The 13,156-nt window shown below is 46.2% G+C and overlaps 1 protein-coding gene across 17 annotated transcripts in view; it reads left to right on the top strand.

Moving 5' to 3' along the window:
• The window catches only part of LOC117213061 (serine/threonine-protein kinase MARK2-like), a 49,429-nt gene that overhangs the window by 10,156 nt on the left and 26,117 nt on the right, over window positions 1–13,156 (top strand). Inside the window, exons 1-2 of one of the 17 annotated variants that reach the window (XM_033458312.1) lie at window positions 2,763–3,150; window positions 6,129–6,887. The exons of 14 other annotated variants lie outside the window; for them this stretch is intronic. In XM_033458312.1, coding sequence (XP_033314203.1) covers window positions 6,477–6,887 — 411 coding nt within the window. In that variant the 5' untranslated portion in view covers window positions 2,763–3,150; window positions 6,129–6,476. Of the gene's footprint in view, window positions 1–2,762; window positions 3,151–6,069; window positions 6,888–13,156 lie in introns of those variants that run through there. 2 more of the 17 variants (XM_033458313.1, XM_033458296.1) reach the window with 2 other exon arrangements.

Consider the following 13,156-nt stretch of genomic DNA (forward strand, 5'->3'; position numbering starts at 1 on the left):
TATCGAAAAGTTTTTCGCCGAGAAGCCTGAGAGATTCTGGAAGGATGGAACAATCGAGTCGCTCGAAAGACGGAGGAAGGTCGTGGAACAAAATACCACCTATATAATTCAATAAATGTAATCGAATCGAAATGTATATCGAAACGAACTTTCCGAGCAATCTTTCGAATCTTTTCGATCATTCCAAAAATACACGGAAATTCAGGCTATATGTTTGTCTGTATATGTTTGAGGCGCAATGCATTTAAGGGGCGTCGCCGTTCTTAGTTTGCTTTCCAAACCGAGGAGGATCGAGTTTTCAAGAATACGTATCGTCGACGATCATCCACTTTCTCCTAATCCCTAAACCCATTTCCTACCGTGCGTAGGTCCTTTCGAGACTGCTTCTATTTTTAATACAATGCCAAGGACGCACTTCACCCACTCCTCATTGATTGCACAGGTTTGGACGATCGATAAATCGAAGGTTAAATACACGCGACTCGTCGTCTGTGGAGAATAATAATATCCGCGTCACACGGGATTCCTACGAAAACTGCTAATCTTTAACAAAGTAAAAGGATCTTCGCGGAACCTTCCATTCTTCTCGGTGAAAAGCTATTTTCGCGTTTGGTCGTTAGTTGTTCTCTCGTCGGTCGAAAGAGAAGAAGGCAAGATTTCTTTTGTTATCGAAGCGACGTAAACAGGAACGATGACGATCGTTGCGTCACTTTCGTTAGAACGACGGACTGTGTAGCAAAAATGTCGAGAACTGGAAAACAGCTTAATTAAGATATTTGTAGCGTGACAGTATCCATCAAAAGTAAAACACGCTGACACTCTAATATTCCATATTAAGGATTCTTCGTGCACGTTTGAGATTCTCTCTCTAGGAAAAAATTTCTTGACTGACTGTACTTTCTACTACGCGCACTGACAAACAATTCAGAAGTACAGAGAATGGCAATGTTGTAAAGTACACGGCAGTTTGGATGCCGAAATTACCGATATTGTATACTTTACGATCCTTTCGTTCTAAAACCACGAGGTCCGAGCTGAATTCTTCTTTTTTTTAAGATTCCCCTAGCTATTTTACGCAACGTATCAACGAGCTTTTCCGTCACTAATTAAAAAGTTATTTTTGCAGAGGCTTATTCCATAGAAATTACATGTCGAAATTTTCGACTTTGAAAAGGAATATCTTCAATTCGATAAGACTAGACTTTCTAGAAATCGAGTCACGTATAGATAATACACCAAATAACGTATCGTCAACATTTCGAAGAAATCGTAAGAAAGTTGGTCTATGGTGCGCTTATCGTAGCCGGCTTTAACACACGACTCGTTCGTTCTATAGTTACAAAAACTGATTCGACGTAACTTCACAAAGCGTATCGGACGATTTGTTCCGCGGGCTCGTACCCGATGATCGATCGTTGAATCGAGAGCACAGCGTAGCAACTCTGCCGTACGTGTCACATTTTGCGTTTAAAATAAAAAATCTCCTCCCTCGCGTTCGGTTCACCGTAAGAAACGGTAAACCAACGATTAACTAGGTCGGTATCTAGATACGGGTGCAAGTGGATCGTGTCAAGGATGCGTACGCGAAGCTGACTCGAGAATCGATAACCGTTCTCTCACTCGCTTTCACGATCCATCGAGTCGATACCGTTGCATGGGGTTCGCTTTCTACATCAGATATTCGCCGACTTCTTCGGGTCGAGAAACTTTCCGATCATTGAACGTATCGACCCCGAACTTTCCACTCTGACAGGCGAACATCTCGCAGTGTGATCGCACTGCACAGATCGATCATCTTATCCGGTGTTGTCTGCGCGCCGAGAGAAACAAATAGATTCGGAAGATGGCGGAGACGAGGCGCTCTGGCGGAGAAAGGAGGAAGGTCCATTGGGACGAAAACCGCGATCTCCTGTGAGAAACGGGACAAAGGGATTAAGGGACCGCGTAAAAGTCAAACCGGTTTACCTTGACATTAAACGTTTTATCCGTGAACACGGTCTCAGGAGACTCGTTTCGTGCATCTTTTACCATGCACCGACTTCTAAAGTCAATTAATTTAATGGACCTCTGACCCTTTTTATCTGTCTATTCTGTGTGTTATCTTTTCCCCCATCCGTACCTACCTCGTGCGTTCGTTCGCTTGAAATATATTCGTTGCACAACGAACGTACGTATCTAGGCGCGCGATACTGTTTAATTTCTATTCAAGCGGCGGCATCCGATGCACGCAGAAATGCATGCACGTTCAGCGATGTTGTACGTGACTAGGGTAAACGTACGGTGCATAAAAGAGGGCCGTCGCTCAAGTCCTAAGCGCATTTGCTGACCTCACCCGCCGCCGGCGTTAAACGCTATCGATGCCTGCACGCTCGACGTTTCGCCGGTCGTTCATCAATGGATAATATCGAAACCGATTTCGAGTCGGTATATCGCGCACGTTCGTCCGCAACTGTGTTCCGCGAGCAACCTTTCGAAACTGACCAACGTCTTCCCGAAACGACTCGATCTAACGAGAGAAACAGATTCGTCTCCGATTTCAGGCAACGATACTTGAACGAATCACTAGCGACAATGTTGTCGTTTACGCGTTGTTGTGTCGAATACGATGATATGCGTGCACGCGTAGACACGAGACGGCATAGGGGGCAGTAGGAGAGGGAAAGAGAATATGCGTGCCAGAAGAGAGACGGAGCGAGAAAGGGAGAGAGTGTATCGGCGGCGGTGTAAGATCCAGTAACGAAAGAGCTCGGGTCGAGCGGAGCGCTCGCGTGTCTCCGTCACGGCCGTTCTACGTTCAGTTAGCAAGAGACTCGCGATCGAGCAGCATACTCGCTCGACTCGTTTGCTAATTCCGTTTCGATCGCGGTTCGCTCGATGCGAGTCACCCTGTGTCCTTCAGTTCGATTTTCGTCGACCGATACGGTAAACAGAGCGGGAAATCGACACGACCGCGCTTCGATTTTTTGTCTCGTAACTCGACACGATTCTTATCGTTCGACGCTGCCCCTAATAAACAAATACGCGATCGGAATCGCAATTCGTCGCGCGTGTGTCGATCGTGCGGGAACTACCCATCCCGAGAACGTTTCTCGTTGTTGTCGTTTTGCTCGAGATGCTGCGCTCTACGGAAGGTGAACGAGTTACTTCAAGGTATACACCGTGTTTCTTTCTGTATCCTTTTGTTCCATTCTGTTCCATCGCCTTCCCGTTGCAACGAACGAACGCGTGGAAAGCGAAGGATGCGCGCAAACCATTCGATCGCCCGTTCGTTCGCACGTCCGTTTCATTCTTTCGAATACTTCCGAAAAGGTCTTATCACGAACGAACATTTCGAGTTGTAGGTCGACCGTGAATCGCATAATAGCGCGCGTCAATTAGTATGCGATAGGACAAGTCTGGAACGTTAACTCTATCGACGATAACTGTACGTTACGTAGGCTTAACGGCAATGCTCGGCAAAGCGAAGTTGATACCACGAACAACTAAAAATGTCTGACCTCTGATATCGAAAACACCGAGTCGCTGTGTTTTTTTCAATCGCCATCGCCGTTTATCGATGATTCCGTGCGTCGATCACGAGAAGAATTTACATTTTCGCCGGTGACTCACACCGGCCAACGGCGATTATCGATCGAAAGCTTAGCGCGAGCAGCGAACAACGAAGAGACGCGTGACGCGAGTAACGAACGGATCGGTGACATTGCGCGGCTAGTTCGGTACGCTCGTTGTGTGCTACCATTGTCTTTTAATTTGCGTTCCGCTGATGCAACAGGTTTGGCCAAGATCGGCAGTCAGCTATTGTTCTCTTTGTCGCTTTTTTAGCAAACCCAAAGAAAAATTCGAAGTTCTAGTGTTTTACGACGCGAAACAGCCCGGTGCGAATTTTCGCACCTTCGACGCGAAATCTAGTCGAACCGGTCTTTCTACCGATGATACTCTTTCGTTAGCCTAAACAGCGAGCCACGTGTACATATATGTACTTATTGTTATTATTATTATTATTATATTATTATTATTATTATTATTATTAACCCGGTGATCGTCCCCATCGAGCAGCTGGACGGATTTCGTTTCGAGCGAGCTTCGCATTAAAAGCAATTTCGAAAGTGATCGAGTATTTTCCATTCGTTCGTCGATGGAAAGGGTCGTCGAACACCGTCTCGGTTACGTCAACGTTGACGTCTGCCACGCGCGCGCACGGTCTGCGCGAAAATTGTCAACCATCCGCTAGCTGGAAAATATTACGAGGCAAAGTACCTCGTGGTCGGACCACGCGATCTACGTTTGCACCGCTATATAGCTTAAGGTTACGTACTTGTTCGGGTATCGAAGAACTGGCCTAATTAGTTTAACTTAACGACATTAGGAAGTCGGGTACGCGCTCTCGTTCTCTCTCTCTCTCTCTTTCTCTCTCTCTCTCTCTTTATAACTCTCCTTCCATTCCTATCTCCCCCCCACCTCTGCCTCTTTCGTAGTCTGTTTGTCTGGCTGTCTTTCTCAAAACTGTCGCATAGTTGTGAGGAGAGTACGTTCGCGACAGGATCTTGCTGGCATCCGGTGTTCCGTGAAAACCTCGGAAATCCCGCTTGAACGCGAATTCGACGGTACGAGTGGACAGGTTTGACAAAAGTGGCTTTAAACTTGACCGAGCGATCGACCACTGCTATCCGGTATAGATAAACTTATCGACGTAAACATCCTTTTCTCTGTGCACGATCTTTGTTTACTCGTTTGCGGAACGATCAACGATGTGTTATTTTGGGTGGCGCTAAAAGGGTTAAAGTCAGGTAGACGTCATCGACTAGTCGAAACGGAAACGAATAGCAACGATTTTGATACTCTCGACGAGAATTCTTCTCAAAGACTCGTGCTCGCGAGTTGCACGACATCGGTACCGGATTTCTTTTGTGGCTACGTCTAAAGGGAATTGGAAACTGACGAAGCACGAATCGCAGATAACGCCGTGTTGGCCGATCGCGGCTGGTCTCGTGTCGTAAACTTCTTTGCTTTATCGCGAACTTCTAATACTTAACGACACACATGTAGGCGTATTATAGGCGTTCGTTGAACCGAAACCGTGTTGCATTTTACACGCGTATTCGAATCGAATCGATGACAGATACCTAACTGCAACGAATCGTGACTCAAGCGCGAGTTACTTTCCTCTTTCGATGAATTACATAATTCGCGATAGTAAGATGATTGAGTAATAGGTCGAAGACAAGGTCGATTTATCGGAATATCGAACATTTTGCGAGTCTAATATCATCGGCTGTTTCTCCTTCTTCCGGAAGGGGGAGGGGGCGCGCGTTTGTCATGCTGTTGGGCGATTCGATTGTCCGGCGTGCATACAGTGAGCAACTGTACATATATCGTCGACACGATGTTCGAGTCGCGTAATCTTGGTGTGATCGCGTACGCAAAAGTTTCCATTGTCGTCGACGCGTGGCAAGCGAGCAAAGAGACGAGTTTCTGACTCGTTGGAATCTCACGGCAACGGCATTGAAACGTGGGTCGAAAGATAACGTAGTTTGACAAAAAGGGATTTGCCAACGATTAGTTCGTTATCGCTCGCACGTTCTTTCAAGTTTCTACGGTACCAACCAGGTATTTACCAACTAGGATCCGTTTCTTAAGAGAGACACCTTATTTAAAAGGAATAAAGGATTTTTCACGATTTTGTGAAAGTAACTTAATCGTTTCGACGTACAAAGGTAGCCACGTTTCACAGATGTTAGACTCTCGAGCAAAAACCGCTTGTAATCCTTACTCGTTGTATTCGGAAACTTTCAGTGGCCACTCGAACAAGTTCTTCGCTTCCACCTGCCGCGATAATCTGGCAACACCTGCACCCTTAAAGATTCGCACTCGTTCGCACAAAATCGCTCGTGTTTCTTCGTCTCGGCATCCGATCGACGGTCTTTCGATAAAGCAAACGGAAGTCGATCGCGTTATTCGTCGAGCGATCGTATTGGTTTTCGGAAGTCTTCGTTTTCCTTCTTCCTCTTCTTCTCTCTCTCTCTCTTCTCTTCTTCTCCCGTAGAAATACTTTGCCATCCTCTCGAGTTGAAATCGACGACAACGGACAAAGCGTAGAGAATGTGAAACGTGTATCGATTTCTTGCTAGGAAACAGAAATTCTAGAGGAAGATAATACGCGCGAGAATTTGAACGAGCTATCGCGTTTCTGCCACGATTCGATGGTTTCCGTGGAAAAGGACATCAAAGAATCGTTCCATTTAATCGATGTATCGTTGAGATACACGGTGAGAAACAAGTGGAAGAACATTTTGTGTCTATCGGTTAACCGGTACGTCGTGGTGTCGACAAACGTGTGAACTTTTACAAAGAGTGTATCGAAAAGAAGAGAGCGATCGGAAAGAGAACACATACAGCAGCAAGCCAGGTATCGCGCAGAGAGACCGAAAGGAAAAGTCGGCGATATTGGGCCACAGCCGAACAACAACGTGGCTGGAATGTACGTGACAGAGACAGGTAACCACAAAGTGGTACCTGCTCCCACGATCAGATCAAAAATGGTCGAATATAAAACGGCTAACGAAACTGGCGAACGCTGTGGCGGAGGCGGCGGTGGCGGCGGTGGAGGTGGCGGTACACATCTGGCCGCTACCGTGAAAAATACCGTGCGCCGTCTGCTTCGTCGGACAAAAAGTCACCGGGACGCGCCGTCCTCGAACACCGCTGCGGCCGTGCAGGCGGCAAATGGAAATCGCGCGAATAACCTGGCCATTGTAAGGAATAAAACGAACAATGCGAATGATCCAACCGCCAGAAGATCTCAGCCCCCTCTCCCGCCATCTTCCGATCAACATTCGAGCAGAAACACTTACGGAAGACGACACTCCAGGCTGCGCGTTAGACTTCAGGTAAGAGAACGACGCCGTGTCGTGGAAAAATTATTCGCGATATTCTTCCCTTTCTCCGCGCTATAGTTCGCGCGAGCACCAGGCGTGCGAACGGCATACGGAATATCCGTGTCGTCGTCGTCGTCGTCGTCGTCGTCGTCGTCTATCTATGCGATGTTGGTGGAAGCTATCTGCTAGTCGAGATAATTTTATCGAGAAAATCCACGTCTAGCGCGAAGCAGGATATTTTCAACGATCGTCGTGTCTTTTACGATTTTCCCGCTTCGTCCGGCCAGGCTTGGCTGGGACCGTATCAATCGTTTCATCTGCCTTACAGATTTCTCGATTGGTTCACTGTTCCGTTTGTCACGGTGCGATTCGAGCGGGTTTCTGCTCGGACGGTTCACACGCGTTTACGTAATCGCATTGTGATCAGCCTTCTCGTAAATTACCGATTTATTTCTCTTTATGTCTGCAATGACGAGCTGCCAAGAATATCGCCTACGCTTGCGCAACACGTCGACGATTGCAGACAGAGCTTCGACTTTTGAAAATAAAAAAGCGTACGTTCGATCTGAAGAAAATGGACGAAACAAGCCAAACGGCGCAAGGTGACGAAGGCGAAACTCGCAAGAAAGAAACAACGTTCTTGTTTCCATGGCGAGCGTGTTGAAGCGGTGCGAATTCCGACGAACCGTCTTTGTGGATCTTGTTTAATTATCGTAATATAAGGGTATTGTATGAGCGTCTCCGCGAACCAGCTGTGCTACTCGTCAATAGCATAATTGTTTGCTGCTTAATTGCCCTTAGAATTACGAGTCGCAAAAGGTTACAACGAGCCGAGACGTCGCGAAACGACTCCACTCGTATCGTAGATTCGAGCGTGTTACGGTGACACGCGTGCGGCGCACGACTTGCTTAGAAACGTCGAAACAAGGTTGGATCAGCGCGTCTGCAACCTCCAACGAAAACGATAATTACTCCTTCCTTCGTTGCGGAACAATGAATTCTCGTAGCTTGTATCGTAGCTTGTGAAACGGCCGTTTCTCTCGACCGGGTGCTCCTTTGGAACGCAACGAGTCGATTGGTCTGCCGATAGAGGAAATCTATTCGGTTCGTTGTCTAAGCGATGGCGATGTATACTCCGCCGCTCCCTTTTTACGAAAACTCATTTACATCGCACTTACGCCATAACGACGAGGTAGTGTTCTCGATATCTAATCTCTGGTACGAGTCTGCGTCTTTCTTTCCAAACATTCGTACGTCTCTGTTAATTCGATTAAGCGTCTCGCTGTATCCTGTACGATCCATTCTTCGAGACAGAGACAGCAAACAGGGAATTACGAAGGTGAGAAGAACGATAGTGTGCGTTTCTCGATTACCTGTGCGAACAATGTATATACATACCTTGGCGTATGCTTCTCGACTCGCTTTCCTTTCACCATCGAAGAATGTACGCGCAGCCATGCACGTTACCGTATAACTCGGCTGCGTGATCATACGCCATCGTTTTCCGCTTAAATCGCCAACTTAATCGTCTAACGATTCCGTGTCTACTCCAACAAGAGTTGTTTCTTTCGATATCGAGAAAATACGCGCGACACGTAGCTACTTTTTCTTCGCTTTCGCGATCTCCTCGAAGGCAAATCCAACGTTTCCATCGTTTTGCGCAATTTCGATGTAACGAACTCGTTGAATCCGCGCTTTCTGCATCGCCAAGATACAGCGATGGTTATGAAACATGCGTGACCTTGATAAACGGCGAACTGGACGCGCGATTTTATCGCGTTATTAGGTTAGCGAAACGAAACGAATCTATTTGTTACATACGTGACTAACACCTATTCTGCCTTTGAATATGAGAATAGCGTTCGTTTGCAACGCCAGACGTTTCTCGGAGATTGAAAGCTTGGTCGAGTGGGCGGTGTCTTTTTAGTAACGATTACAGTGACGTGATCCAACGTGTACACGGTTCACACGATCGGTCGTACGCGATCTTAGAGAAAAGTAGAATAAGAGGAAATCGGCACGATTACGTTCCTAGCATTTCGTGATTCGATTCGCCACGGTCTATCAGCGATCGACGTCCGATGGTATTTCGCTAGTTTCCAACCAATTACAAAGATCGTCGTAATCCTCGATCGAAGCCACACCTATCCTCAAACCGACTTATCCAAACTCTCGTTCGAGTTACACAAGACGACGCGAAGTTATTAAAATTCACTTCGGCTGCGCTATCTATTCCGTAGATTATCGGGGGTCAAAAGAACTCTCGGAGTGCAAGTTTGCTTTTACTTAAGCGCTAAATACCCTTTCAACGTTGTACGATGTATCGCGAAACACGAACGGTGCAATCGCATCCAACACGCGTACGTACCGATATTCTTACGACGCTTTTACACAAAGCTACGAACAGCTTGTATGGAAATGGAAAAATCCGTTTGCAAGGAGAAGAGCAGACACGGTAGCGGCTTTCTACGACGTCCATAGCGATGTTTCGCCAAATATCCAGCGTTGCGATTTTGCTACTGAGGTGAAACTCGCTGGAAAAAAACAGCTAGTTGCCATTGGTGACGGTAAACTATCTTTCGCCGACACCGGCTAACAACGGCTCGTATGTACTTTAAACGATTCACTTCCGCGATAGCCATCAGGGGACTGTCCATCCGTACGTGCATATGCAACGTTTGTACGGACATTGGATGGGAGTTTTATCAAGGCCGTTTCCATCTAACGAATCGACATTCCCCTCCGTAGCCGACTGTAGTCTTACTGAAAATTATTTTGGACACCGTTTAAAATATAATAGCTGATGAAATACGTTGTTCGTAACGGGCAGCGTTGGATATTCGGTGATTTCGCAGTTTCCTTAACGATCCATTCCGCCTTCTTTTCTTTAGCGTTTCGCTGGTTGTTCGCGTGGAATTTCGCGCGACCGGGCAAAAAGAGAAGAAAAGGAAATTTGTCAGGCAAATTACACGAGCTTGACGTCATCGATGCTTGTTCGCGAACCGACGCGTGCATTTGCTGCTCCTATGTAACAAGTACGTAATTAGCAGCGAATTCGAAATTTGGCTGTACCGTCGAATATTGGAGGAGGAACGCCGTTCGCGCGCATGTCGAAACGAGGAAGCTGTCGCCGTATATCGAGTATCGATTCGCCTGCGATGATTACGAAGAAAATCGACACTTTAGTATCGTAGCGATAACTGTGCTCCTATGTCGATTCGAAATTCCCAATTGCGCATACGATACCGATTAAGGAAGAATTATGTAAACCAACTTGGATATTTTCATACGCGTGGCTTGCACAACTGAAAGCCAACGCTAGGTCATATCGGGCGGACACGTGCATGATAAACAATTAGTAGACGCTAGACCTTGTTTCCTGATTCAGTCGGTTTAGATGCTTCGACATATTCTCGTTACTTGCAACAATTGTCGCAGCGAACGCTATATTTTCGACTATTGTCTCCGCGTAGTCTTTTTTTCTACTCCGTTACACTTGGACGGTGGCGAAACACAGAGTCGATGTCGCAAACAGATTCCATAAAAATCGTAAAATTGTTATCGCTATCGAGACGTATTTCTTACAGGTTCTTTCATCCGTTGAACGTTTCCTTCGATGTAAACGAAGAACAGAACGGTTCGTTATCTCGCGAGTATAACGAGCGTCAAAAAAGTCTTTGATAAGCGTAGACCAACACGAATAGGTAGGTTACGCGAAAACAATGTTGCATTGCTCCCATACATTTTGCAAGAGTCGGTCGATCCGAGAACTGGACGGGCCAATGTCGGTACGTGGTGTAGGTCTGGGCAATTCGAATTCTATGAATTATTTAAAAGGGCGGAACGAGTTCCGTGGCTATTCCGGTGGTTATTAAAACCCGATAAGAATCATCGTTTGTTTATCGAGTTGTAAAACGCGATTAGGAAATTATTCGTTTCAAACACGACGAATCGGTATTTGGCGCGGAGCGTTCTCGGCGCTTGCGAGCAACGCGTATAAACCCATTATCGTGATTCGATTTTGGAATCACGGAAACAAGAGGAATCGAAACGTTCGATCGCTTGCCGGCCGAAAGAACAGAGAAGGAAGAGGCAAATGTACGTTAACGGAAACCTAACCAGTTCGTATCGAGATTGTGGCCGCGTGCTTTTTCTTTTTAAATCGTTTTCTTTTTTTTTCTCTTCTGTTTCCTCGTTCGCAGCCGTCGTAACGAGCGTGCGCTCGACCGTACGAGAACAGGGTTTCTCGTTGAAGGTGCTGGTAAATTATCTGTATGATAGAAAGGGGCGTGCCAGGCATCGAACGTAACTCGGTTACTGCGAAAGTCTGACTTTTCTGCGAGGTTACGGCCTACACGGGAATATTCCATCGATACCGAGACTCGCATTCCTCGCTAAATGAAATTTCTTACGATTAGTCTCACCTCGAGTGTATCGATACGGAGAGTTCAACTCGCAGTCGTGCGTGCGTATTTCGCTTGGAATTTCCGTCGTTTATCTTCCATGCGACGATCGCCAACGAATATGATCGCGAGATCCTTCGCAATACGAAACTGGCCCTGTCTTGCTACTACGATCAACGACAACGATGGAAGTGGAAGAAAACAGAAGGAAACGATCGTCGTGCGTATCTTCGAGTAGCGAGGGAGGGGAAGAGAGAGAGAGAGAGAGATGCCAGCAAGAAGACAAATAGCGAGTCACTGACGAATCAGTGTCAATTACTTGGTCGATCGTGTTCGCGGAATCGATGATGTCTAGTCGGTTTTCGGTAAACAACTAATTCTCCCACTTTTCGTCTTTCTTCGTTTCGTTCGACGTCTATGACGCGTGTGTCGCTAATTCGATATGTCCGCGATGACAACAGAAAAAAGTATGCTATCTCGCGACATCGCCGTTATCGTTGGTCTGTCGTCACGCGGTTATCGATCTTCATTGATCCGATCGATAACAAAACGGGAAAAGATGCAACTACGATAGAAGGACTGTTCGTAATCGTTGGCCCTCGTTTCGTATCGATTCATCGGGTTCTTTTCTCGTACGCGGCTCACGGCCAGTCGCGTACCAGCGCGATCTTCGTTCTGCCCCACAATTTCCTTTGTTACGGCGAATTTCCTTTGTCGGAACAGTCCGTTACACGCGGTACGAAAATTTACGCCTCGTTACAGAGGCTAAAGCTAGTTCCTTCCAAAACGTAGACACGAAACGGTTGGCTCTACCGGCCTTTCTTCTTGTAAAATTCCATTTAATAAGCTGTTTTGTAACATTGTTCCCTTTGTTTCCTACCTTTTCGTTCTCCGTAAATGCATAGAGAGCGTGATAAGGTACGTAAAATTCTTTCACATCGTCACACTTCCGCGAACCATCGGCCTGACTAACGTGCAAGGTGAGTCGATAAGAAACACTGTCTAAAGTAACTCGTTAACTCGTTGGTTTTATCGAAAACTGTCTTGAATAAATTATGTCGCGCTTCGAGGGACTCGACGACAGGACGGATGCAATTTTATTTTCTGATATCTTACGTTTCATATCACGTTAGATATCAGGCTGGCCTTGAGTTTTTTAAACGGCACCGTATTTCTTTGTGTATATTCTCTACGAAGAAGCGTTAATCCACTTGTATCGAAGAACCATTAGTTTAAGAGATATTTTCGCTTGAATTTGTCAAATTTAACGCAGGAAAAACAGGTGACGTAAACGGGTAAAGAATACCGTCCCACCCCTTTCCTTGCCTCTCCTACGTTAAATTTAACAAACTGGAGCTAAAGTATCTGCCAAACTAACAGTTCTTCGGTATAAATAAGTTAATACCATTCTAATACTTTGGCACAGTGTTTAAAAAGTTCAAGAATCACCTTGATATCTGAGAAAACGCAAGATATTAGAAAATGAAATAGCGTCCATTCAACGAGACCCTCGGGGAATGCAGCGTAATTCGTTTAAGAGGTTTTTCGACGAAACCAATAGGCAACGAGTTGTTTCAGAAAGTATCTTTTATTGACTCACCCTGTATACACATACATGGACAAACAAACGTCAGACGTAAATTTCGGAAGCTGATGATTCCTCACGAGCCGAATCGCCGTCGCTGTGATCGCGTTCATCGAAGGTAGAAGCTAATCGAACGGAATTCGATCGTCGGATGCGTAGATAACGCGAAATGGGCCATTGCATCGGCGCACATCAACTTTCATTTTTACTCGGCGTCGAGCGTGCACGTTGGGACGCGATAATCTTCTCCGCGAAAGGTTAGAGAAATGTATGCCCCGAACGCGACTAGTCTA

This window comes from Bombus bifarius, unplaced genomic scaffold, assembly GCF_011952205.1.
Source record: "Bombus bifarius isolate JDL3187 unplaced genomic scaffold, Bbif_JDL3187 scf7180000008490, whole genome shotgun sequence".
In the NCBI taxonomy this organism is placed as follows: Eukaryota; Metazoa; Arthropoda; class Insecta; order Hymenoptera; family Apidae; genus Bombus; species Bombus bifarius.